The sequence below is a fragment of the Bubalus kerabau genome, chromosome 11, assembly GCF_029407905.1.
Source record: "Bubalus kerabau isolate K-KA32 ecotype Philippines breed swamp buffalo chromosome 11, PCC_UOA_SB_1v2, whole genome shotgun sequence".
Lineage (NCBI taxonomy): Eukaryota > Metazoa > Chordata > Mammalia > Artiodactyla > Bovidae > Bubalus > Bubalus kerabau.
In genome coordinates, this window is record NC_073634.1 from 90,835,371 (window position 1) to 90,860,581 (window position 25,211).

The window sequence follows — 25,211 nt, forward strand, 5'->3', positions numbered from 1 at the left end:
GCAGAACCCCGAAGAGGAAGCGCTGCTCAGCAGGCGGTGGTATGGCAAGCTGAGCTGTCACCACGCTAGTAAAGCGGGTATAACTGTACTCGCTGCTGAAAACTGGGACAACCCGGCAACATTCAAAGAAAACTAAGCCTCTGTATCTTTTAAGAGGAAGCTCAAGCAACAGATGTGATGAGAACCAATGTTGTCAGCAAAGGATTAGCAGACATGACCAGGCCTGTTGTCATCTCTCAAGTGCAGGCAGAACCACTCTTTGGTTCAAGCTGAGGCCCTGGGTCTCATGGACACGCCAACGAAGCTGAAGAGACCTGATGACTTTAGGGCTGTAAGCCAGCATGCAGGGAAACCCAGTCTTACTTTATAGCATTTTCTGCACTGAGACAGTAAACCTGAGTTAAAACAGAGTAGAGAACAGTTGGAAAGCAAACCACAGAATCACAGGTGTTAAGGCAGGAAGGGAACCTGGCCTTCCTCCATTTTTTCCATTCTCTACATTAAAGAGGATTGATGACTGAATCAATCTGCTTTCCTTAGTCTACAGCACTGCCACACACACACACACACACACACACACACACACACACCCCTGTATGGACAGAACTTCACATCAGGACCCAGACTGCAAGGCCCCACAGGGACGAGGTGACTGTAAAGAAGGCCCATGAAGGCCAGATTTTAGAGAAATGACCTCAATTGCACAGGCAGGAGCCCCATTCCACCCCCAGGTCAGAGGTCCCCAGACACCCCTCCTGCCTCTTGGCACCCACTAGTTCTATGGTCTCTCCCTCCCCACACAGAGTCAGAGGACATGAAGGAGGCCGTCTCTCCTGGTGGAACACAGCCCATGCCGCAGTGCCATCCTTCGAGTGGGGTTTACTCTGTCTCCTGACTCCTCAACACGGAGCCGTTTCCCTGGAACCACGCTGAGCCATGAGCTCCGTCTGGGTGCCCGGAGAGCCTGTGTGCGCTCCTGCCCAGCTCTGCCCCTCCCAGGGGAGCTGGTGACGGCGGGGGAAAGAAGGCGGCTCTTCTCCATCATGGGCCTGCGGTCAGGAGCGTGGGAACACAGGCCACCACCAGCGTCCGTGGTCATAGCAAAACGGCCACCAACTCCACCTCCAGACATTTAACAAATGTCTACCAGCCTCTGTGGCTTTCACTAGATCCCACGTCCATGCCCGGTAAGGTGATAACAAGCCTTAAGACCACCATGGACAAGGGCCGTGTCTGTAACTGTGGTTACAAGTCCCAGTCTCTGCAAGCCAGATTAGCCAACCATCCTGTTCCAACTGGTTTTCCAATTGGCTCAGCCTATGTTGGCTCAGTTTCCTGCACGGGCAACTGTATACAGGGTTGGAGAAAAGAACCTGATGAAGGCTGGGTGCAGTGTGTCTACAGGGAAGTTACTGAAATCTCTCCTTTCTCAGGTTTCTGATTCCCAGAGTCCTGATAGCCTGTTTTCCTCTAATGGAAAAGAAATCATTCCAAATGCGATGTTCAATTTCCAAACACAGACCACCGACTCCTCAGATGTTCCTGACACTGTTAGGCAGCAAGGGCCCCTGATCAGGGAACCATGAACAAGGAGCAGGGATACCAAACAGAGGAGGAATCCAGACAAGCTCTTCTCAGCAGGAAATGTGTTTAAAATGCACCCTCAGGGCCAGCACCCAGGGCCGGGTCCCTTCCCCAGGCCTCCAGCCCGCACCTCTCATCCCATTACCATGGGGACCACGATGAGAGGATACTTACGGTGCCATGGGATATGGTCAGAAAGCCATTTTTCACCGAACACTTCCTTTTCTGCCACACTTTTCGGATCCTTACAGATACATGGGGAAAGATAAGGAGTTCAGAGATTGTGGACACAGGACAACACACACACACACACCCAAGCCTCTAGCAATGCCGTCCACACACACACACACACACACACACACACACACCCTCCCTGAGCCTCTAGCAACACCATCTATGCGTGTACATATATCCTGAGCCTCTAGTGATGCCATCTACACACACACACACCCACACCCACCCCCTGAGCCTCTAGTGACGCCGTCTGCACACACACATATACCCTGAGCCTCTAGAGATGCCATCTACACACGCACACACCCCAAGCCTCTAGAGACACTGTCTACACACACGCAAACACACACCCCAAGCCTCTAGCGATGCCATCTATGCGTGCACACACACCATGAGCCTCTAGCAAGACTGTCTACACACACACACACCCCTACGCATACCCCTAGCCTATAGCAACGCCGTCTACACACACACACCCCTATGCACACCCCTAGCCTGTAGTGACACCATCTACACACACACACACCCCCCCCTACATACACCCCTAGCCTGTAGCGACGCCGTCTACACACACACGCACACCCCTAGCCTGTAGTAACCCCGTCTACACACACACATGTATACCCCTAGCCTGTAGTGACCCCGTCTACACACACACACACCCCCCCCTACATACACCCCTAGCCTGTAGTAACCCCGTCTACACACACACGCACACCCCTAGCCTGTAGTAACCCCGTCTACACACACACATGTATACCCCTAGCCTGGAGTGACCCCGTCTACACACACACACACCCCTATGCACAGCCCTAGCCTGTAGTGATGCCGTCTACACACACAATCGTACGCACACCCCTAGCCTGTAGTGAAGCCATCTACACACACACACACGCACAACCCTAGCCTGTAGTGAAGCCATCTACACACACACACACGCACAACCCTAGCCTGTAGCGATGCCGTCTACACACACACACACACACACACCCCCCTAGCCTGTAGCGATGCCATCTACACACATACACACACACACACGCACACCCCTAGCCTGTAGCGACGCTGTCTACGCACCCGTCGCTCTTCTTGTAGAGGCTGCCGGTGCGCTCCGTGCCGTGCTCCTTGTTCCCCTGAGGCTGGTGTAAACTATAGGCCGTGCTCTGGCGCATTTGCAAGTCCTGAAAAGGGTCAAGAAGCGAGTTTTTTTAATCCTGTCCAGATTCCAATTTTCAAAAGGCAGCACACAAAGACACTTACGCCCTTACAAAAAAAAAAAAAAAAAAAAATTTTTTTTAATTAGAGAATTTCCCCTCTTAAACACATCCAAAAAGGGATATACAATTCATATCCTGGGACCCATAAATGCCACCCACAGGCTGGAGAGGGAGATGACAAACACTGGCATCCCCAAACTGGCTGAAAGAAGAAGGGGCTGTCTGGCAGTGACTCGTGAAGTTACTTAGATTTCACTTATTTACAAGCCTTAAGTCCCTGGCAATGGCAAGAAGCTCCTGGTGCAGCAAAAGCAGCCTTTGAGAAGAAAGGAGACGCAGCGCGCTGACAAAGGTGAGGCTTTCAAGCAAAACACACGAAGCAACATCCCGCCTCTTTCTTTGGGCAAGTTACTAAGCTCCCCGCCTCAGTCTCCTCCCAGGAAAACAGGAGACAACTGCTAGTCAGGACCGTAAACCTAGGAAGGCTCGAGGGAGACCACTTGTGTGAACACCTGGGACGTAACACACATGAATGCCACCCTCCTCCTGACCCCATGCACCCCAGCAGCGGGGCCGTGGGCATCCCTCGGGGCAGACTGTCCACCCCATCAGCTAAGAATCTGGCCCATTCCACCACATCTGGCAACCTCCAGCCTTCTGGAACTAATTTTTTATTATGGTGTGAGGCAGGGGCCAAATGTGTTATTTTGCTCTGGCTATCCTGTCCCAGCGTCATCTACTGAAAAGACGACTCTTTCCTCATTGGAAAATTAAAGTCACTCAGTCGTGTCTGACTCTTGTCTGACCCCATGAACTGTAGCCCACCAGGCTCCTCTGCCCATGCAATTCTCCAGGCAAGAGCACTGGAGTGGGTTGCCATGCCCTCCTGCAGGGGATCTTCCAGACTCAGGGATCAAACCCAGGTCTCCTGCATGGCAGGCAGATTCTTGACCATGTGAGCCACCAGGGAAGCCCTTCTCATTGCACTGTCTTAACACCTTTGCTGAAAATCCACTGACCATAAGTGTGAGGGTTTCACTGATTTATGTGCCCATCTTCACATCAATGCCACACTGTCCTGACTACTACAGCTTTGTGGTAAGTTCTGAAACCAGAAAGGCTGAGTCCTCCAACTTTGTTCTTCTTTTTCAGGACTGCTTTGGCCATTCTGGGTCCTTTTGCATTTCCGTATGAATTTAGAATCAGCCTGCAGATTTCTGCAAATAGGCAGCTGGGATTTTATTTTGATAGGGATGGCACTGAATCTGTAGATCAATTTGGGGGCATACTGCCATCCCAAGGATAGTAAGTTTTCCAATCCATGAACATGGGCTGTCTGGCACTGACTTTTTAAACTCTGAAATATAGGTGAGATAATTCAGCAAAAAAAAAAAAATTTTTTTTAAATCTTCATCTGAGAAATCAATAACATGCACAACCATTCCACAACTGAACTGACAGCAGAGCCTGAGCAAGCAGGCCCCAGACAGGAGAAACAGCCTCCTTTTCCAGGGGGATTCATGCCCCTACACAACTAAGTCAAACAGCTCGTTCACGAGATGAGAACGGTCCCAGTTCCCACATTCGCTCAGAAGGGCAGCATACACTGGCACTAGACATTTAGAGCTGCTAAGTCACTTCAGTCGTGTCTGACTCTGTGCAACCCCAGAGATGGCAGCCCCCCAGGCTCCCCTGTCCCTGGGATTCTCCAGGCAAGAACACTGGAGTGGGCTGCCATTTCCTTCTCCAATGCATGAAAGTGAAAAGTGAAAGTGAAGTCGCTCAGTTGTGTCCGACTCTAGCGACCCCATGGACTGCAGCCTTCCAGGCTCCTCTGTCCATGGGATTTTCCAGTCAAGAGTACTGGAGTGGGGTGCCACTGCCTTCTGCAGACATTTAGAGCAAACCAGCTTTAAACATCACTGGAACTGAATGCAGTAGAGGGGAAATGGAGAAACCATGTTCACTTATCTGAATCTCTGAGAAAGACTAAAAATAGACCTGTCAAAAGGCTACACTGTACAACCAAGAAATATGTCTATTGATCTGGGGAGGGAAAAAAAATAAAAACCCTGAACAAAGTAAGTGGTGAAACACGTGACACACTGCTAAAAGTGTTCATGCCATGCATATTAATCAGAACTCTTCACAGGTCTTATGAACAGGATATAAAGAACATTCTTCTTTTCAACAGAATCAGACGCGATGCCAGAGGCTGGGGAAGAAATTACTGTTTTATTTTTCAGACAAGGTGTTTCTTGAATCAATTTAAAAGTGCAAGCAAATCTGAAACTATAAAATTTAAAATTTGTAAGAGGAATATAATCCCGCTAACATAAAACTGAACCTGCTTTAGAACTATTTCAACACCTTCCAGGTGACTTCTATTGTGACCCAACAAAAAAACACCCTTTCTTTACCTATTTATACGACATGTGATCAAGGGAAGGAAGTAAAACTGGCCCTTTCATATAACCAAAATTTCAGCTGAATGGAATGTACATCAAGGGACAAGAGCCTTTCATTCTAAGGAGATCCATCACCTAACAACATGGACAACTGGCCGGGGCGTCCACACTGCCCAGACTCTGGAAGACTCTCCAACGTACCCATGCTTCCCCAGGAGGGCCAAGGACAACCTAAGACCCGACTGAGTGAGCCTCCCCGTGGAGACGGTTTGTAGTCTGAAGCACACAGGTTATGTAGGCATTTCATAGACCTTCAGAAAGCGCTCATAAAATTCTATCAATACCCATATACCCTCTGTTCTGTGACACCCAGAAAAATTCCCAGATCCCAGGCACCAACCAAATCTTCAGTTTTGTGTGGCCTTATGAAGGGTTAGCCAATGGAGTCTGCAGAGATAGAAACCACCCAGATGAATAGTAGACTCCATATCTGAAATCTTCAGGAATGGAGTAGGGACATGACCTGTGCATAGTTGCTCAGTCATGTCTGACTCTTTGCAACCCATGGACTGTGGCCCACTAGGCTTCTCTGTCCATGGGACTTTGCAGGCAAGAACACTGGAGTGGGTTGCCACTTCCTACTCCAGGGGATCTTCCTGACCCAGGAATCAATCCCACACCTCATGAGTCTCCTGCACTGGCAGGCTGATTCTTTACCACTGCACCACCTGGGAAGGCCTTGGGAGAAGGAGGATGCTGCATATTATTTTACACACACACACACCCCAGAAGTATCAGGGGTAGAGATACACACCGCCCCCCCCCCAATAAATATCCCTGAGCTCCCTAGGAATCTAGAACATCACAAACACTTTTACGTTTTATCCATCTGCCTCTCAGAAAGTCTATGTTCAGACAACTGTCATGATGAGCGGATTGGAGGCTTTAAGTCTCTCTGCCAAGGGATGGGTGTGATGTCCAACTGCCCCCATCTTCCCCAGGCATGTCCCTGGACACATGTGCATGGACACACCAGGGCGGGGCTCTGCTAAGTGAGCACTAAGCTGTGGTCTGCGAACATCTCTTATCACCTGCTCCCTGTTAGCAGCACTTGTTTTTGGCCATTGCCACACAGCTTGTGGGATTTTAGTTACCCAACGAGGGACTGCAGAGAAGGCAATGGCACCCCACTCCAGTACTCTTGCCTGGAAAATCTCATGGATAGAAGAGCCTGGAAGGCTGCAGTCCATGGGGTCGCTGAGCGTCGGACACGACTGAGCGACTTTCCTTTCACTTTTCACTTTCATGCACTGGAGAAGGAAATGGCAACCCACTCCAGTGTTCTTGCCTGGAGAATCCCAGGGATGGGGGAGCCTGGTGGGCTGCCATCTCTGGGGTGGCACAGAGTTGGACACGACTGAAGTGACTTAGCAGCAGCAGCAGCGAGGGATTGAACCTGAGCCCTGGCAGTGAAAGCACCAAGTCCTAACCACTGGACCGCCAGAGAATTCCCTCTGAGTAGCTTCTTAAAAGATACTATCTGACAGAGATATTATTAAAGTCACATAATATAGCTGGAAAGAGAAGAGCCCTGCAGTGGAAGAGACCAGGGCTCAAACCTGAGTTCACTCCAGCAACTGCATTTCTCAGACTCAAGCTGTGAATATGGGTTAACACTACCTGCCTGCCATGCTGTTGTAAGGCCTCATTACTAGTCACACTTGATAAGTGCCTGGAAAATCCTGAGAAGTGAAGCAGGTAGGACACAGAGGGTAAGTCCTACCAACCAACAATGCAGTTTCTTTGGGGCATGTTACCTAATTTTTATGAACTATAATCATGGAGATTTAGAATTTTTAAAACACTGAATAAAACCCATCAACACCTTCATTTTTCTGCGTCACAGAAGAGAATCCAAAAAGAAGCAATGAGAACTAAACAACAGTAACGCCCAAATGTTCAATTCTTGTAACTGCAGGGACCTCAATTAAAAAATCATTTTAAAATAGATCAAATTTAACTTACACACTTTTTTTTTTTAACTACTTGCAGTGTATTCACAGAATGTCCAGCTGATGAAATATCATCATCAAAAAGCAACACAGAGTGTGAGACACAAAAAAGACAACACATTCACAGCCAGTGGATGGGTGGGTTCCATCTTTGGGTGTAAAGCCAGAGAAGCTGGTCAAGAAGGTTCAACTGACCCCTGTGCGCATCTGGGGCAGACAGGCTGGTCAACAAAAAAACGAAAACAGCAAGCTATTAAACTTCTGGTCTGTGCTGGTAAGTTTGTTACACTTTTCTGCAGAGCTATAAATAACCTCCTCTTCCCAGCCAGCCAAAGCAAACACAGGCCTCCCTCTCTGTGCCCAGAAGGCTACTGAACCCCAGCACCTGCTCTCCGGGATTTTAAACCTGAGTTTTGCTTCACAGGTCTGACCCTTCTTCAGGGATCCTCTTTGAGTTCTCTGGGGCCGGTGGCTCCTACATCAATGCCATCTCCTCTGGTTACAATCAGGCCACTGTAGTCTCCATACTCCAAGCTCTTCCCCTGCACCCCCCCCCCTCCTGCCTTTTGCTGTTTATATTCCATGTTTGGGAATCTCAGGACCTAGATTTCTCTAGCCCTGGAGGAAGTCACCAGGCTATGAGAAATTTCCAGCACTACATCCGACCTCAATCTGCCAACCTTTCATTCAGCTGACCTGTGTTTACCAAGAGCCTACAAGGAGCAATATGGTGCGATGACGTGATGGCTGGCCGGGCACAGAAGGCTGGAAGGCCTCCTCTGCCCACTTGAGGTCCAGCTGGAGAAAAAAGCATCTGTACACTTGAGGACACGGCCAACAAGCCCCCAAATATATATGCTGTCATTTTTTTTTAAAGTCACTCAAACAGAATGTGCAATACAGATCACTGGGGCTGGGGGGAACAGAGGCGACCCCTGCTCCCGAGGCAGGCATCGAGGTGCTTCAGAAGACAGGCAGAACTCAGTGATGCAATGGAAGGGGAGGGGGCCAGCAGTTTCACCTTTACAAAGGAGTGACCCCCAAAGGCTAAACTGGAAATTTGGAAAACTTCCATTTCACTAACAGTTATGCATTCAAATTCTTTGGTCTTAAATAAAACCCATAGCTCTTGTGGAAGAGGAAGCACAAAAATAAAAATTGCTACTAGACACTTCTCGGAAGAAATATCTATTTTTTGAAGTTCATGAAGAAAGCATGCAAAGTTCTACGATTTATTAAAAATACTGAACTACTTACTCTCCTAGACTTCGGTCACAAAAGGTAAATGCATTCGGGAGAAAAACAACAATATTCAGTTATAGTACAAGAACTTCAAACAAAATAGAGCATGCCAAAATGCTAGCAGTGAACTTTATACTCTGCTGTCATTTAATAGATGATTGAATTCATTGACAATTGAAATTCACTTAATTTCATCGACAAGGATGTGTGTTTGCATTAAATTTCACATTATAATATCTGCACTGTAGCAAACATATGAAATCACTTTAAAATGTACCTTTTAATGGTTTTTCTATTAAGCTCCCCACATACAAATGATCACTGCAAATGTGTTAGTACACAAAGAAGGAATAATTATATGAAAGAGATGATGTAAGAAACCAAGGTTTCTACCCATCAGAAAGCAGAAAATTAAGCTCCTCCCATTTTATGGAACATCATCTCTGGGCTGGAAGATTCAGATGGTCACCAGTCACCTGTTGATGCCACACAGGCAGGGCCCATGGACATCAGGGCAGAAGAACCACAGAGCCCCAGGGAGCGAATCAACAGTAATTGATATGAACGACGAGTGTCTAAGTGAAGAGATGGTAAGATAGACGGAGCAGCAATTGTTGAAATGCTGCCATTAAGGCAAGGCTTATGGTAATGGTTCCTCCACGAAATAAGCGTATTTTAAAAGATGGTTTTATAAAACCAACTCAAAAAACAAACTACATATTTTCATGCTGTCCAATACAACCCTGGAGTGAAGGAGCACCCAGAGACCTGGATCTCACCTCTTCGGTCCTAGAGCCCCCGAGACTAAGGGATGAAAGGTTTTTCAAACTTAAATCCCCTCACCTCTTTCTGTTCAACCTGTAATGCCGATTTCAGAATATCTCGGAGCTGTATCAACTGCCTTCTCTCTTCGTCCTGGGCCTGTTTGATCTTTAAAAAACATAACAAAGCAGAGAAAGTACGGCTGAGGTGCAGCGAGATGGTGGAGCTCATGGTCATTTCTCAACAACTGCAACCTTCCCTCCCAAACCAAGACGGAGGATAGAGTGGGAACCCTGTTTCCCAAGCTCCGTGGGGGTGCTCCAGGGCAGTCACGTTCTGGGCAGTGCAGCATACAAACACGAGATCACACGGGATCAATGTTTAAATCCAAGTGCATAGTGCATACTTACGACACTCACGTGGGAGGGAAGTTACTTACTGTGTGAAGGTCTGTGGAAAGTGTTTCAATGGAAGGTTTGAGGCTTTCAACTGCTTTCAGTCCATCCTGGAAAAAACTAGGAGGAAAAAAGAGCATAGGCTGTGTTTCATAAAAGAGAAAACAATTTTGTTAGATGGAGAAAAAAGACTTCTTTAAAGAAAATGGCTGAGATCATGATGTAATTCCTGGGGGGGAAGGACTAGGAACCTAGGAACCAAACCTTAAAATATCAGGCAAACCATGAACAAAGTGATGTTCAAAACTATGAGCAATGAATTGAGAAGGAACCACAATAAGCCTGCTGCTGCTGCTAAGTCACTTTAGTCGTATCCGACTCTGTGTGACCCCATAGACGGCAGCCCACCAGGCTCCCCCGTCCCTGGGATTCTCCAGGCAAGAACACTGGAGTGGGTTGCCATTTCCTTCTCCAATGCATGAAAGTGAAAAGTGAAAGTAAAGTCACTCAGTCGTGTCCGACTCTTAGTGACCCCATGGACTGCAGCCTACCAGGCTCCTCCGCCCATGGGATTTTCCAGGCAAGAGTACTGGAGTAGGATGCCATTGCCTTCTCTGGCAATAAGCCGGAGTCTTATGTCTCTGTGTGTCTGTGATTTTTCCTGGAAGATTCAGATGGTCACCAGCCACTTGCTGATGCCACGCAGGCAGAGTCTGGACACCAAGGTAGGGGAACCACAGAGCACTAGCTAGAGAAACAACCATCTGAATAACAAGAGTCTATGTGCCTAGGCGCTAAGAGCTACTTATCCAGCGACGAACAGAGCAGAAAAGGTTGAAATGCTACCGTTTCATATAAAACGAACCCTAAATTCTCAGTTTATAGTGGGAAAACAGGACTCTCCCGACAAATCGCAGCAGAGGCTCGGGTTCAGAACTAAAAGAGTCTGAGGCCAGAGAAGCACAGGGTGAATGTAAGAATAAGACACTAAATTAGGCTCCTTAACAGGCCACAGCTAAGTGGAAAAGACAAAGGACAAAGATAAAAAGCAAGCTGGCTTAAATGCACACGGATGGCCGTGTGTGCAGAGCAGGGAGACGTGGTCAGAGAACTTGAGAATGAATATCAAAAGGAACATTTTTAATGCTCAGAACCCAGGGCTCATAAAGTCACTTATAACAAGCGATTCAGGAATGAGAATGGAGGCTGGACGAGTTTTTTTCTGCAGCTCGGCCTCTGAGCCCATTTGAGGGGCAGCAGAGGCTTCCGGGAACTCAGGCGAGGGTTCAAAACCTGTAACAAGGCCTAAAGCACCCACCTCCAAGCTTCAGTCCACCCTCCTTGCCCCTTATTCACTTCTTCCTACGCCTCCATGGCCACCCAGTCATCTCTGCCTCAGGCCCTTTGTGCAGACTGTTCTTCCCTCTGAGGAGGCCCTGCAGTTTGCCTTCTGGTTTACCTGCTGGTTCCCACTCACTCTCCAAGTTTTCAGCTAAAAATACGGTCTCATCAGCAAGGTGTGCCACACTCCCCTCCCTTCAAAGAGGTCTCCTCACCAGATTCTCTCAGAGATCCTGTCTCTGGCTTCGAAACACTTGCCACAACTGCCGTTATGTGTTCACTGGGGTAACAGTTTAAAACATAGTTCCCCCATCAGATCCGAAGTTCTGGGAGAGTGAGGACACAGTATCCGCAAAGCCTGGCGCATCTCAAGTGCACGATATTTGTTGAAGGAAGAAATTAATGAAGGAAGGAAGGTGTCTCTAACTTCTGCCGGGTTTACTGGGTACCAAGGAGACTATCTTCAAAAAGTGACCTGGGGTTCACACGTTTCTTTCTTTTAAACTCAGCAACAGTCCTGTGGGAATTTCCCTTATCAAGTTTGCAATTAATAGGAGGGGTTGTAGAAACAACACTGAATGGCACTTAGTACAATAACTCCAAGGAGGGAGGAGGAAGGAAGGAAGGGGGAAACACACACATGGCATGCGGGCCACAAACCATGACGAGCTGGTTATTAGGAAAGAGGCTAGGCTATCAGCGTTTCTTACTTTAATCTTTAGATATTTGCGTAATTTCACTTTACATTCTCATTCCTGTATTTTGCCGAACTTGTTTTTTTTTCCCCCTAAATATAGAACATGCTTCTGGTAGAGCAATTGTGTCCGGGTTATAATGACTTTTCCACGTGTCTGTTTCCACTGCCAGGGCAGAAATGCCATGTCTTGCACGTCCCTGTGTTTCCACTCTGAGCACAATGCCCGACCCAGAGCAGCAATTTTAAACTGAAAAGGAAACTGGGAAGCACAAACACAGGAACGAGAGGGCAAACATCTCCCTCTTGTCATGAACTCAGTTGGTTCTGATGTTTTGTCTGAGTTTTATTTTTTTCTTGTATAACTATTCCACTAATCAATTCAAATTCTTGTAAAATAGGTGAAGGCGAGAGGTGATGGTTGCGGGGTGGGGGGTGGGGAGGGAGAGAGGGAGGCAGAAAGGGAAGGGAAGTTGAACACACACTAGTTTAGGGAGGGGGAGAGACATCACAGGGGATTGGCCCAGAAAGGGTCCTGCTCCCGGCATGGGGCAGCAGGTGCTTGGCCCTGGAACCTCCGAGCCTGGCAACGGTCCCCGGTGCACCCCGCAGTGGAGTCAGGTGCCCAGAGAAGTATTTCTCATCACAGACACCGTCCGCATTGCAACACTGGGCCCTGTGCTTGCAAGAATGATCCAGACTTAAGATTTCGTTGACCATCTACCTAGAAAGCTCTTCCCCCTGATTTTCAAAACTCCTATCTTTTGTGCACCAATCCTTATTGAGGCATGTGTGTTGTGTCTATCTTCTCTGCCCTTAGGGGGAATGCTTCAAAACAAGGCGCCTCTTTATCAACTACTGTCACTTCAAGCCTAAGTACAAACTCCCAGGCAGTTTTCTTTGGTTGAGCCTGTCAGAGCTTTCCTGGGCTTCCACAGTATCATCCATACTGCTGCTAAGTCACATCAGTCGTATCCGAGTCTGTGCGACCCCAGAGATGGCAGCCCATACTACCAAATACCAAATTTTGCTCTTTATTTGTTTTCTAGCCTACCTGATCAAATTCGCCAGGCTTTATAATACCCACACTGAAATTTAACCTTCATGTGCCCAACAAGCAGGGCGGCCTCCCCCTCCTAAGCCTTCCCACCAGCACCCCCTCACAGCTGGTGGCCTCTGGCCCTCTCTCTCCTGGAGGGAACTTCTCCCGGGCACCAGAGAAGGTCTTCTTCCATCTGCAACACCAAGGACATCAGCTGCCACTGGTCACAGAGGTCCCCAGCAGGTACAAAGAACGAGTCACTGCAGCGCTCATCACCACTGTCTAGAACGTTTTTGTTTTAAAGACTGCCTGGTTTTAGATTCCACTAGAGAACAGGAGCCTCAGTCTTCAGCAGCAAAGGCTAGTAAGACACTGTCCAGGCTCTTCTAGGAACTGGAGATGCAAGTTCTTTCCTTACATGATATAAAAGGCATAGATCATAAGTTTATAAGACGATCAGCTTCTCAGGTGGCTCAGTGGTAAAGCATCTGCCTGGAAATGCAGGAGAACAGAGTCTGATCCCTGGGTTGGGAAGATTCCCTGGAGGAGGAGATGGCAACCCACTCCAGTATTCCTGCCCAGAGAATCCCATGGACAGAGGAGCCTGGTGGGCTACAGTCCATGGGGTGGCAAAGAGTTGGACACATCTGAGCAACTGAAGATGAAGAAGAAGATACTCTTCAAGAAGGCTTCTGGAGAAAGCAAAAAGGAAGAAGAGTAAAGTCTGTCTAAGCAGTTCTCAGGAAGAACACGCAAGTATGCTTCCAGGGAATCTAGGCTTCACCACGAGGCCTCTGGGCACCTGCAGAGACCAGCTGCCCCTTCTGAGCTGGCTGCCTCTGCCCTGGGGTCACTGCGCTCGCCAGGCTGGGCCATGCTCATGACGCGGAGACGGAGAGTGTGAAATGGAGACACGTGGGAACTGCCCGGCAGATAAACACGTGTGTGGCCACAGGCTCCTTCATCCAATGGCTGAATCACTCAAGCTCCACGTTTTATGCCCTCCAAATATGCATTTGAAAAGTCAAAGCTTCTCAAACGATTCGAAGAGCATGCAGTATATACATGTGTACACACACACACACACACACACAAGCTCCATCCAAAAAGGAAGTAATGGAAGACTCATCATTTTTAAAAGTTACTGAGCTCATGCCCATAAAAGGCCAACTCGTTCACTTTTCCACAAGTGGTCTGTTGCTAACCAACTGATTAGTTTGGGCAAAATAAAGGAAAAAAATAAAAAAGGAAACCCCAGAATAACTTCTTCAAAAATAAAATATCAGCAAGGAAGCAACCCACTTCCTAAATGGCCTCACATAAGGTTACAAGGAGAAGACTGAAGAAGTAACTTGTATGATCATCACATAGCATTTTGAGTTTCTGTAAAAGAATTCATCTTACAAATTCTACAAACCGAGGCTCTTCCTATTTTCTGAACTCCACGCCGAGAGCTCTTCTTTTAACCCAGGATGAACCACACGACACATCTCCCTTTGCTGCTGGGCCTCGACTTCGGAAACACAACATGACCAGAGGCGCGTTAAGAATTCCGAAGCCCGGCTCCACCCAATTCAGTGCAATTCACCACTGCAAACTGGGCTAGGGAAACGTGACGTGGCCAAAGGTGAAAACATAAATGTCACGGAGGACATCTCTGCAGAGGATACAGCTGGGCGGGAGACACTACACGTGAAAGGCGCCATCGTGGGCATGCGCAGGCAGCGCCATGGTGACAAGAGGGAAGAGCCATGCGCAGGTGGGGCGGGCGGACGTCCTTACAGTGGCAGCTACACCTGAGCCGGGTCTCACAGGACCAGAGGCTGGGGGAAGGCACAGAAGGAACAGAAAGGCGTTCCAGGCAAAGGGGACAGCAGGGCAAAGGGTATCAGAGCAGGACATGGCCCGTTAAGGGAAAGGCATGTGGACACATGTAGGAACAACACCGTCGAGAGATTTCCACACCACTCACACATCCCCAGGCCCAGGCAGCCCGGGCTCCAGCCCCCGTTGGACACAACCACCTGAGTGGTCGCACAGCCACCCCATCCCATCTGGTCCTTCTCCGCACCCAGAGCAAGCCCGTGAAAGCAGGATTGGATCGGGAGACGCCTCCCTGACGTTCCCAATCAATTCCACTCTCCTCTCGTCCTGCAGCAGCCTCCTCAAGGTCACAGCCACTCCCGGAGACTGTCACACCCCTGCTGGCTGGCTAGCTGCTGTGCCCTGTCCCACCGGTAAGTCCACACAGGTAGGAACTCGGTTTCCTTCTTGCTGCATCACCTGGACCTTCTGAATCACTCTATGTCCTCCGGCACACAGCAGGAGCTCAACCAACACTTGCTGAACGAATCCTCTGCTTGAAACTTTGCGCACCTCCCCATACGTGTGGGGCAGAACCTAACGCTGTGAACAAGACGCCAGGCTGTGCCCGCCTCCAGCTTTCCCACGCAGCTTCACTTCACTCACGAGGCTTCAGGTGGGCTGGCCTCCCTCCTGCCTCGAGACCCTGCCCCTGCCTGGAAGGTTCTTCCCCTGCTCCCCACCTGCCGGCCCCTCCGTGTCCTTCAGACCCCAGAATCCACATCCCCGAGACAGACCTGCAGATAACTCAAGAATCTGAACACCTCCTGTGGGCCAGGCGCTGTGCTCTGCCAGCTGGAAACCACAGCAAGGACGAAACAGAGAAGAAATCCCTGCCCTCCATCTCAATCTAAATTAGGTCCTTCTGTTATATTCTCTCTCAGACTCTGGTACTTCAGAACACTTTGCGAAGCATCCGATTATATGTGGGTTTGCCTGCGTCTTGCTCCAGCAGGCGCTGTGCCAGGGATGTACACCACCCTGTCTCCAGCATCTCAGGGGGCTCCTAAAACACAGCACACACCCAACAGCAGCAGCGAAGGAGCCCACAGCCTGTTCACGTCAATGGTGAGATGCAGGCTGAGGAACGGGAAAGATAATAAGGCCAAGAGATGAGGCCGGGGTGTGGAGGGCTGACAGACACCGCAAAGATAAGCACGTGAGCAGGCCCCTGAACCTGAACGTTTCTCCCTCTCTCCCCAGACAGCCGCCTTTGCTTAGCACATCATCTGTTTTATAGATCAATAATACACGGAAGTATTCTCCTAATTTAAGACTCTGCATTAACACTATCTCACTTCTCTTTAAACAAAAAGAACATCCAAGAATCAAACTAATTTGGCACTTTACCAAAAAAAAAAATATATTTGATAAAGTAATGTAGATTTTTATATTATTTTTTAGTTTTTGAGATATAATTCTCAAACTGTAAAATTCAACCTTTTAAAACATGCAATTCAGTGGGTTTTAGTATATTTATTATTCACAAAGTTGAGAAATCATCAGCCCTGGCTAATTACAGAATATTTTCATTACCCCCAAAAAAACCCTGTGCCCCCTGGAAGTCGTTCCCCACTCCTCTCCTCCCCTCAAGCCCTGTCTCAGGGGGTCTGCCCATTCCCGATCTTTCAAGTAAGTGGACTCATTCAGTCTGTGGTCTTCTGTTTCCAGCTTCTTTCACTTTATGTGTTTTGAAGGCTCGTCTGTGTTGCAGCATGCCTCACTGTTTCACTCTTTTTACATATTTACTAGTATTTTTAAAATACATGCATACTTTCCTCAGCATAATACTAAAGATCTCCGAGAAGCTACCGTAAAGAGAGAAACATCTGAAATACCATGATAATGAAGGAAAAGAACCAAGAACTTACTTGCATTGAGCGTGAAAATACTTGATCAGATTCTGAAGTAAATCCACTCCCTTTTTAATCTTAATTTCATTGACCTTCAGCAGATACTGTTTAAAAAAAAAAACAAAAAAAAAAAACAGGAAATGTCATAGAAACAGAATGTGAGCTGAACATGAATTTCTGAGGGCAGGTCGCCTCCCTACCTTCTCTGACATCCTGTATTATGGGTAAGGCTCATGATAGATGCTTAATATTTTCTGAACGCCACAACTAAATGCTTTGTTTATTTTGGTGCCACATGAATTACCTGACCTTTGGGTAATCAAATACTTAGATTTAAGTGCCAAGAACTCCCTACAATAAAACATTCTGTCTTAACCAGCTAGGGGAAACTTTTGCCCCAGTTGCATGGAAGAGTGAGGATGGTTAGAATGAAAGGGTTCCACCTTCTGGACTCTGCTGTCCACATCCCCTGTTCCAGGGCCCTTTCTTCAGGTAGATCACTGTCTAAACACTAACTGCTGGTCTTCTGTAGTTAAGGCTTTGTCTCCACATCTCTGATATTAAAACACTTCCCCAACACTTTAAATAAACATTGTGATTCTGTGAATTTAAAAAAAAACAAAGTTTAAATTCAAATAAATTAAAATCATTTTTAACTTGGAGAATTCATTAACAATCATAAGACAACAGGAAACCCCAGGGATTTACAGAACTAGTATCAGGATGTACATTTGCTCTTTGGTAAGGGTTTATAGAACAAAAGATCCCATAAATTCCCTGTCCCCTTCACTATCGAAATAGGAGATATTTACAATCCTGAGAATAAGTCACCTCTAAGGCTGAAAGCCCCCTAGAGAGCTGCTGACCCCCATTGATCACTGGCATCTCAGCTGTAACCTGGGAAACTCGCCTTCAAGTGTCCTCCTGCCCGGCTGCTCTGAAACGGTAACTACATCATTGCCTTTACGTCCTCATCCCCCTCCTTTCTGATACTTATTCACTGTTAACTAAATAAAGATGTCTGGCAATGTAGCAAAGTGGCTAGATGGTTAATGAGATGTTTGGTCATGTGTCAACATTACAATCCACGTGCACTTTGACCTGGAAATTCTACTTTCGGGTATTTATTCTAAGAAGACAATCATAAAAATTTACAAAGATGAATGGAAAAGAAGGTTCATTGCAGACTTGCCTGTAAAAGTGAAAAATGGCAACAAGCCAAATGTAATGAATGGGGATCTACAGTGTGGCGCATCCATAGAAAGAAGGGCTGTTAGTAATCAAGCCAATAAAGCAGAGACTTCCTGATGGCAAAGATGTCTGTGGCACACTAGTGAGTGAAAATAACCAGAATACAAAGCAGCAGTAGAAAATGATCCTGGTTATACAAACTGTCCTTAACGTATGCGTACCAGGGACATCTGGAAGATGTGCCGCTAAATGTCAAGGTGGTTACCTTAGTAAGTAAAATCTGTAGTGACTTTCAATCTCTTTTATGCATATACACATATATACATGGGCTTCCCAGGTGGTGCTAGTGGTTAAGAACCCGCCTGCCAATGCAGGAGACATAGGAGACACAGCTTCAATCCCTGGGTCAGGAAGATCCCCTGGAGGAGCGCATGGCAATCCACTCCAGTATCCTTGCCTGGAGAATCCTCATGGACAGAGGAGCCTGGCGGGCTACAGTCCATAGGGTTACAAAAAGTCGGACACAACTGAGCGACTAAGTACGCATGCATGCACACACACACACACACACACACACACACACACACACACACATACACTGACCAATGTTTTAAAGCACATATTTTTATAATCATAAGAAAAGCAAGAGCAGATCTCTCATACATTCTCTATTCATCTGTATTACCGATCTGGCATTCTGAATGTCTTTATAAAATTCGTTTTGAAGAGAAAATCCCACAGGTTTAGAATATAAACACCTGAAAGTCACTTCTCTACATTAGATCCGAGGCAACTAAAATGGTAAACACCTGAACAACGTCGAGCATTTACAAAGCTCGAGGGCTTCAGTTTGAAGAAGCGGTTGAACGATTTTAAAGCCACTGTAACTCCAGCAGTCTTCACTCTGAGGGGCCGGATTCTCGGGGACTGCTTTTCAGACACGCTGTCTTTCCAGCCCAGGTCTGGCTGGTCACCGTCTGCAGCTTCATCAGATGAGTCTTGCTCTGCAAACTCCGACCTCACAGCCCGCTGGCCCACCTCCACTTTTGTGTCTGCACACAGTGCCGGGCCCTGCCCCAGCCAGCTCTGCAGAGCGGGGACCCTGTGATGCTCAGCACAGACTGGGGACCCGCCCAAAAGACGACTCATGTGTGTGACTTAGCGGTGTCGAGTAGATAGAGCCTTTCCAATAAAATAACCCTTCTGACAGCCCTCACAGCCCATTCGCCCAGACAAGGACAAGCCCCAGTGCTGGGTGCACACCGGGTGCACGCTGCAGAAAGCGCACCCTCACCACGGGGAAATGCCAGTAACACCCAGGCTGAGTCTCTCGTCCCTAAACGTACTTGAATAAGCAGTCCTGCAGAGTTCAGGTCGACAGCTTTCCCCCTCACTAGCCAAAGAGAGAGCACAACCTTAACTCACACACACGCCCCTCCAAATTCAATCTCCATGAAACACTCTACTTCATTTTATCCCCCTTCAATAAAAGCAACACCCTGTGTCTGCATGACGTGCAGCGGTTTTGCTTCCTCATCCCTGTCTCTTGTCGTCCGGGCTGATTTCTCCAACACTGTGCGAAATGGGCTTAGACAGGTGTTAGTCTAAGTGATGTCTGCTGTGATAAAACAGCACGTGGATAAAAACATCCACTCTCCTGTCTACAGGAACACTTTGAGCCTAGTTACACCTTTCTAAATATTCACGTAGCAAAGGATTCACGTATTCAAAATAGCAAAGGAGAGACAGAGGAACAAAACAGACTTAAGACATAAAAAAAAAAAGTAACAGAACAGACTTTTTTGATGTTACTATCGCAACAACATACACAGTAACATCAAGTGTGAATGATTAAAGAATCCCATCAAAAGGCAGAGATTGTCAGACTGGATAAAAAAATCATGACCCAAATATAGGCTGCCCACAGGAAACACATTTCAGAGCCAAAGATATGAGTAAGTTGAAAGTAAAAGGCTGGAAAAAGAAATCCCATGCAAACAGAAACCAGAAGAGAATCGGCGTGGCTGTACTAATATCAGACAAACGTCTCTCGTCCCAGGGACGGATTCTCCTCTGTGGACCACTTGGTGTGCTCTGGGAATAGAAAGTCATTTAAATACACTCCTAAGATACACATATGGAAAGGCTAGGTGCTTGCTGTAATTAATAAACATCCTAAAATCACAAAGTGCCTTTTGATGAGCTTTGCTGTTGGACGGCTTACAGGGAATGGAGAACTGGCTGAACCGAGTCTCGGTGCCTGTCACAAACATCACCCCTGCACGGGCACACTCAAAACGTACGTCTGTACTGCTGTGGGGGAACACAAACACCACCAAGCATGGATACTCCACTGGCACTGCCTGGAGGCATGAGCCCTCGGGCGAGGGGGAACTGTTTTCAGGAGCTGTTTCGACCAACAGACCTCCAAGCAAGGCATGAAAAACAGGCTGGAAGCAAAGGCTTGCATGGCTGGTCTTGGGGACTTTCCACCCCTGAGCCTCCAGCAAAGGAAAGTTCTGAGTGTCGGTCCTGCCATTTTCCCTTCCCAGAGGCAAGGACTCAGGCTGCAGGTGGAGCGGGACAGAGGACTTCAGGCCTTGGGAGCATCCTTACCCCGAGCAGGTGGAGCCCAGGGTGGGGGGCGGACACTTGCAGAGGCAGGGGCTTCTGGAAACAGACCCTCAGTCTCACAGAGGGGACCACAGCTGTGGGGGGAGGGGGTCTCACCACCCCGGTACCTCCTTAAAAGCACCTAAGAGGGTATTCTGGCTTCCCTGGTGGCTCAGATGGTAAAGCATCTGCCTGCAATGCGGGAGACCCAGGTTCGATCCCTAGGTTGGGAAGATCCCCTGGAGAAGGAAACAGCAACCCACTCCAGTAATCTTGCCTGGAAAATTCCATGGACGGAGGAGCCTGGTAGGCTACAGTCCTTGGGGTCACAAAGAGTCGGACACAACTGAGCAACTTCACTTTAAGGGGGTATTCTAGCTGACTTAAAGCGGAGAAGAGGTGTTTCCAGGAGGATCTGCGTGAGGCAGAAAGAACCTTCTTGCAAGTTCTATTCGTAAGTCATGTCCAACTCTTTTGTGATCCCATGGACTGTAGCCCACCAGGCTCCTCTGTCCACGGGATTTCCCAGGCAAGGATACTAGACTGGGTTGCCATTTCCTCCTCCATCTTTCAAATGAGTCTTTCCCTACCTTTAATAAATCTTGATGTCAGATTAATCTAATCCCACACTCCAGGAGCCTAAGGCTCCCTGAGGGGCAGAAAGTGGACAACAGCATCCACCGCCCCTCGGCGCTGGCCCCGAGGCCTCTGGTGGGCGCTGCCCGCCCACCTCGCACGCCCACCTCGCACATCTGCAGCTGGAAGTAGCGCCGCTCCTTCTCCATCTCCTCCGCGATCTCAGCCCCGCTGATCTCCGTGCGGATCATCCCGTGGAGCTTGGCGTGTTCCTTCTTCTCCTTTTCTATCTTGGTTCTAACATGTGGAAAAGCGAGAGAATCAGTCAAGACACCTCTAGACTGGGGAGTCCTCTCTGCGATCCTAACGCCCACCCTGGACAAAAATGCTCCCCGAGATGCCTTGGCACGGGATGGACTTGAACTCACTGGGAAGAAAAGATGCGAATTGTCCCCAGAAATATCCATCTTGGCCCTTTCTGTTGAGTACTGAACTCAGCAAATGCTTCCAAAGCAACTCCACCAGGACAGTGGTCAAGGTCACAGAGGACTTCTCTGGTGGCTGAGATGGTAAAGAATCTGCCTGCCATGCAGGAGACCTGGGTTCAATCCCTGGGTCAGAAAGATGCCCTGGAGAAGGAAATTGACAACCCACTCCAGTATTTCTGTCTGGAGAATTCCATGGAGAAAGGAGCCTGGGGCGGTGGGGGGGTATAGTCCATGGGACTGCGAAGAGTTGGATACAACTGAGCTCTAACACTTTCACAGTCACAGAAGGAAACAGATGACCTTTCCCATTTTTAAGCTTTATTCCCCTCTGTCTTTATCTCCTGCTCGACTGTGCTCCTGAGTCCAGCGTGCAGTAAAGGGTACCAGCTGACCCCTCTCTGGAGTGTGTCCTGAGACGGGGGACCTGGATAACTACAAGTCACATCAGTTAGGAAGGGCTTGAAATACTAATTAGACTTTTATTCAGGAGAAAAAGGAAACTAAACAAAAGCCACAGAAAGCGCTCGGAAATGTCAAGGCTACCACCAAGAGAAGGGCAGAGACTCTGCACGGCACCCAAGGCGGACACCAACACCACACAAGCAGCACTCCTCAGAAAGTGTTCAACATGAAATGGGTTCCTCTGGGTCCAGAGTCCCCATCGTTTGGGGAGGGGGTATTTAAGAAGAGGCAAGAAACGAGCTTCTAATTCTTGTTTTTTATTTGAGGCACAGCACTAGGCGTGCAGTAGACAGTCACTGACTTGAATGGGTGAGTAGCAGGTGACCACCTGGTAGAGATGTTGCTGCAGCAACTCTTGCCCCAGGAGGGAGTGTGACCGGAGGCCCCTGAGGTCACAGGACAATTACACAGCCCTGAGGCGCCCCTGACGCCTCGGCTACTGCCAAGGGCCTGAGATCCAGTCCAGACGTCGGTTACTCTCAAAATGGTCAGGTATGGAACTGCAGGCCAGGAATTTTAAAGATGTCTTAAAGCTATTTGTTACACATCACAGGGCCTCTCAGGATAATCTAATCTCACATGTAAGTGGGTAGAGTGAATTTTTAAATTTATCCCAGGATTGTTGTTATTTTTCAGTTGCTAGGTCTTTACGACCCCATGGACTGCAGCGCACCAGGCTTCCCTGTCCTCCACTATCTCCTGGAGTTTGCTCAAACTCATGATGATGTCAATGAGGTTATCCAATCTTCTTGTCCTCTGTGGTCCCCTTCTCCTCCTTGCCCTCCTGGAAAGTCCTTCCCAGCATATCAAGGTCTTTTCAATGAGTCAGCTCTTTGCATCAGGTGGACAAAGGATTGGAGCGTCAACATCAGTCCTTCCAATGAATATTCAGGGTTGAATATTTAAGATTGACTGGTTTGATCTCCTTGGAGTCCAAGGGACTCTCAAGAGCCTTCTCCAGCACCACAATTACTCTGAGTTTTAAAGGGTGGTGCTCATTTGTCCTCCAATTCTGGGATTTTGTGAGTCCTCACCATATCTATGTGTGTCTTGATTTTATAGAATTTGATCTCATTCTTCTTTCAAACCTTTCGCTTTCAGAACCAGAAGACTCTCTCCAGCAATCCTGCTCAGAGACCCCCTCACATCCCGGGTTCAGAAATGCACAGAAGCATTTTCTCTAACGGCCGTTGAGTCTGGCAGCGACAGCAGCTGAATGGAAGTGGGCAAACCCACATCCTGCCCTTGGCTCAACTGTCCCTTGTGACTGACCAGAGCAAATCCCGAGGCCTGGTGTCCGATCTATAAAGCAGGAATTTGGATCCCCTTCTTATTTACTGAACTGAATTGGCACATGGATGCAGGATGCTAACAGCCCAAGCATAGTGAGTTTGGAGCCTCTCTGGGTTGAGCCAACCTTCAAAGCATTCTGGTTTAATAATCTGTGTTAATATGTGAATGTGCACCATTAGAAAAACTCCAGAATCTGGAGTACAGAACTTTAGATTTCTAGGACAGGATGAGCACCAACGATTTGGTATTGCTTGGTGTGAGCTTTGTGATCCTCCACCTCTGAACAGATGCCTGGGGCTGGTAAAAACAAACAAACCCAATTACCTACATGTAGCTACATCTGATTGCCAGGAGAAATACCAACAACCTCAGATATACAGATGATACCACCTTTATAGCTGAAAATGAAGAGGCACTAAGGAGTCTCTTTATGAGGATGAAAAAGGAGAGTGAAAAAGCTGGCCTGAAATTCAACATTCAAGAAACTAAGATCATGGCATCCAGTCCCATCACTTCATGGAATAGAAGGGGAAAGGGTGGAAGCAGTGACAGATTTTATTTTCTTAAGCTCCAAAATCACTGCTGACAGTGACTGCAAGTCATGATATTACAAGACATTTGCTCCTTGGAAGGAAAACTATGACAAACCTAGATGGCGTATTAAAAAGCAGAGACATCATTTTGCTGACAAAGGTCCGTATAGTCAAAGCTATGGTTTTTCTGATAGTCATGTATGGATGTGAGAATTGGACCATAAGGAAGGCTGAGCACCGAAGAATAGATGCTTTCAAACTGTAGGGCTGGAGAAAACTCTTGAGAATCCCTTGGACTGCAAGGAGATCAAACCAGTCAAACCTAAAGGAAATTAACCCTGAATGTTCACTGGAAGGACTGATGGTGAAGCTCCAACACTTTGGCCACCTGTTTGGAAAAGACTGATTCACTGGGAAAGATTAAATTAGGCAAAAGGAGAATGGAGCAGCAGAGGATGAGATGACTAGATGGTATCACCAACTCAATGGATGTGAATCTGAGCAAATTCCAGGAGATAGTGAACGACCGGGGAGCCTGGCGTGCTGCAGTCCATGGGGTCACCAAGAGTTGGACCTGACTTAGCGACTGACCAACAACTGCGATATCTGAAAAGGCTTTCTTCTGAACACTTCCCACTTTCCCAGATGGCTTCATATAAAAGTTTCTATTTCCACTGAGAAAACTCTATTACCCAATGCACAGCCATTACAAAGTAAACATGAGGCATTAAAACATATTTTCTACTTCTCAGGTATTTAAAATAACTGAAACTATTATCCCCACCATTGCTCACCCAGTTCTAGCTAGCTCGATCCTCTCCACTCCAGGAATCGAGAAACTGATCAGAAATGTTACAACAGCTGCCTAAAGTCAACCAGCAGCAGTCAATTAACATTCCTGAAAACAACAATCAGGCGGTCATAGGACAGACAGAAGAGGAGGGACAAGAAAAAGCCTGTCTGAAGAGGTTAACATCAGGAAGGCAGACACCTGGCATGGAAGGAAATATCTAGAATCACAGCAGAACAGGGCAACACAGTTCTGGGTGAATTCTTTCCTGGATTAAGGTTCATTCAGACAACACCTTTAAGCAATAAAAGAGCGATCTTAAAGCCTCAAGTTACCCACACTTATTTTTTTTAAATGAAAACACTCACATTTTTGTTTCATAGTCCTTCCAAGCTTTATCAAAAGGCTTCTTCAAATCCTGTAAACAGAGAGGCATAAATTAAACCCCTGGACTAATCATGAACTTCTGGGCAAGATAAACTTAACGTCTCCCAAGACTAGCCCTGAAAGGAGTATTAATCTCTGTGATAAATGACATATGTGATCCCATGAAAAATAAAGAGCCTAAGCTCTAAGTACAGGCTTTTTAACTAGACTAGTGGTGGCATTTCTTTTCTAAGA

General features: G+C 47.6%; 1 protein-coding gene across 11 annotated transcripts in view; it reads right to left on the reverse strand.

Annotated features, from left to right (window-relative positions):
* Positions 1 to 25,211, reverse strand: part of ASAP2 (ArfGAP with SH3 domain, ankyrin repeat and PH domain 2) — a 158,583-nt gene that overhangs the window by 47,396 nt on the left and 85,976 nt on the right. For all 11 annotated transcript variants that reach the window (XM_055540973.1, XM_055540972.1, XM_055540977.1 and 8 more), the window contains 7 exons: positions 24,959 to 25,008; positions 21,192 to 21,321; positions 16,663 to 16,748; positions 9,896 to 9,971; positions 9,538 to 9,624; positions 2,893 to 2,996; positions 1,759 to 1,828 (listed from right to left, as the gene is read on the reverse strand). In XM_055540973.1, coding sequence (XP_055396948.1) covers positions 1,759 to 1,828; positions 2,893 to 2,996; positions 9,538 to 9,624; positions 9,896 to 9,971; positions 16,663 to 16,748; positions 21,192 to 21,321; positions 24,959 to 25,008 — 603 coding nt within the window. The remainder of the gene's footprint in view (positions 1 to 1,758; positions 1,829 to 2,892; positions 2,997 to 9,537; positions 9,625 to 9,895; positions 9,972 to 16,662; positions 16,749 to 21,191; positions 21,322 to 24,958; positions 25,009 to 25,211) is intronic.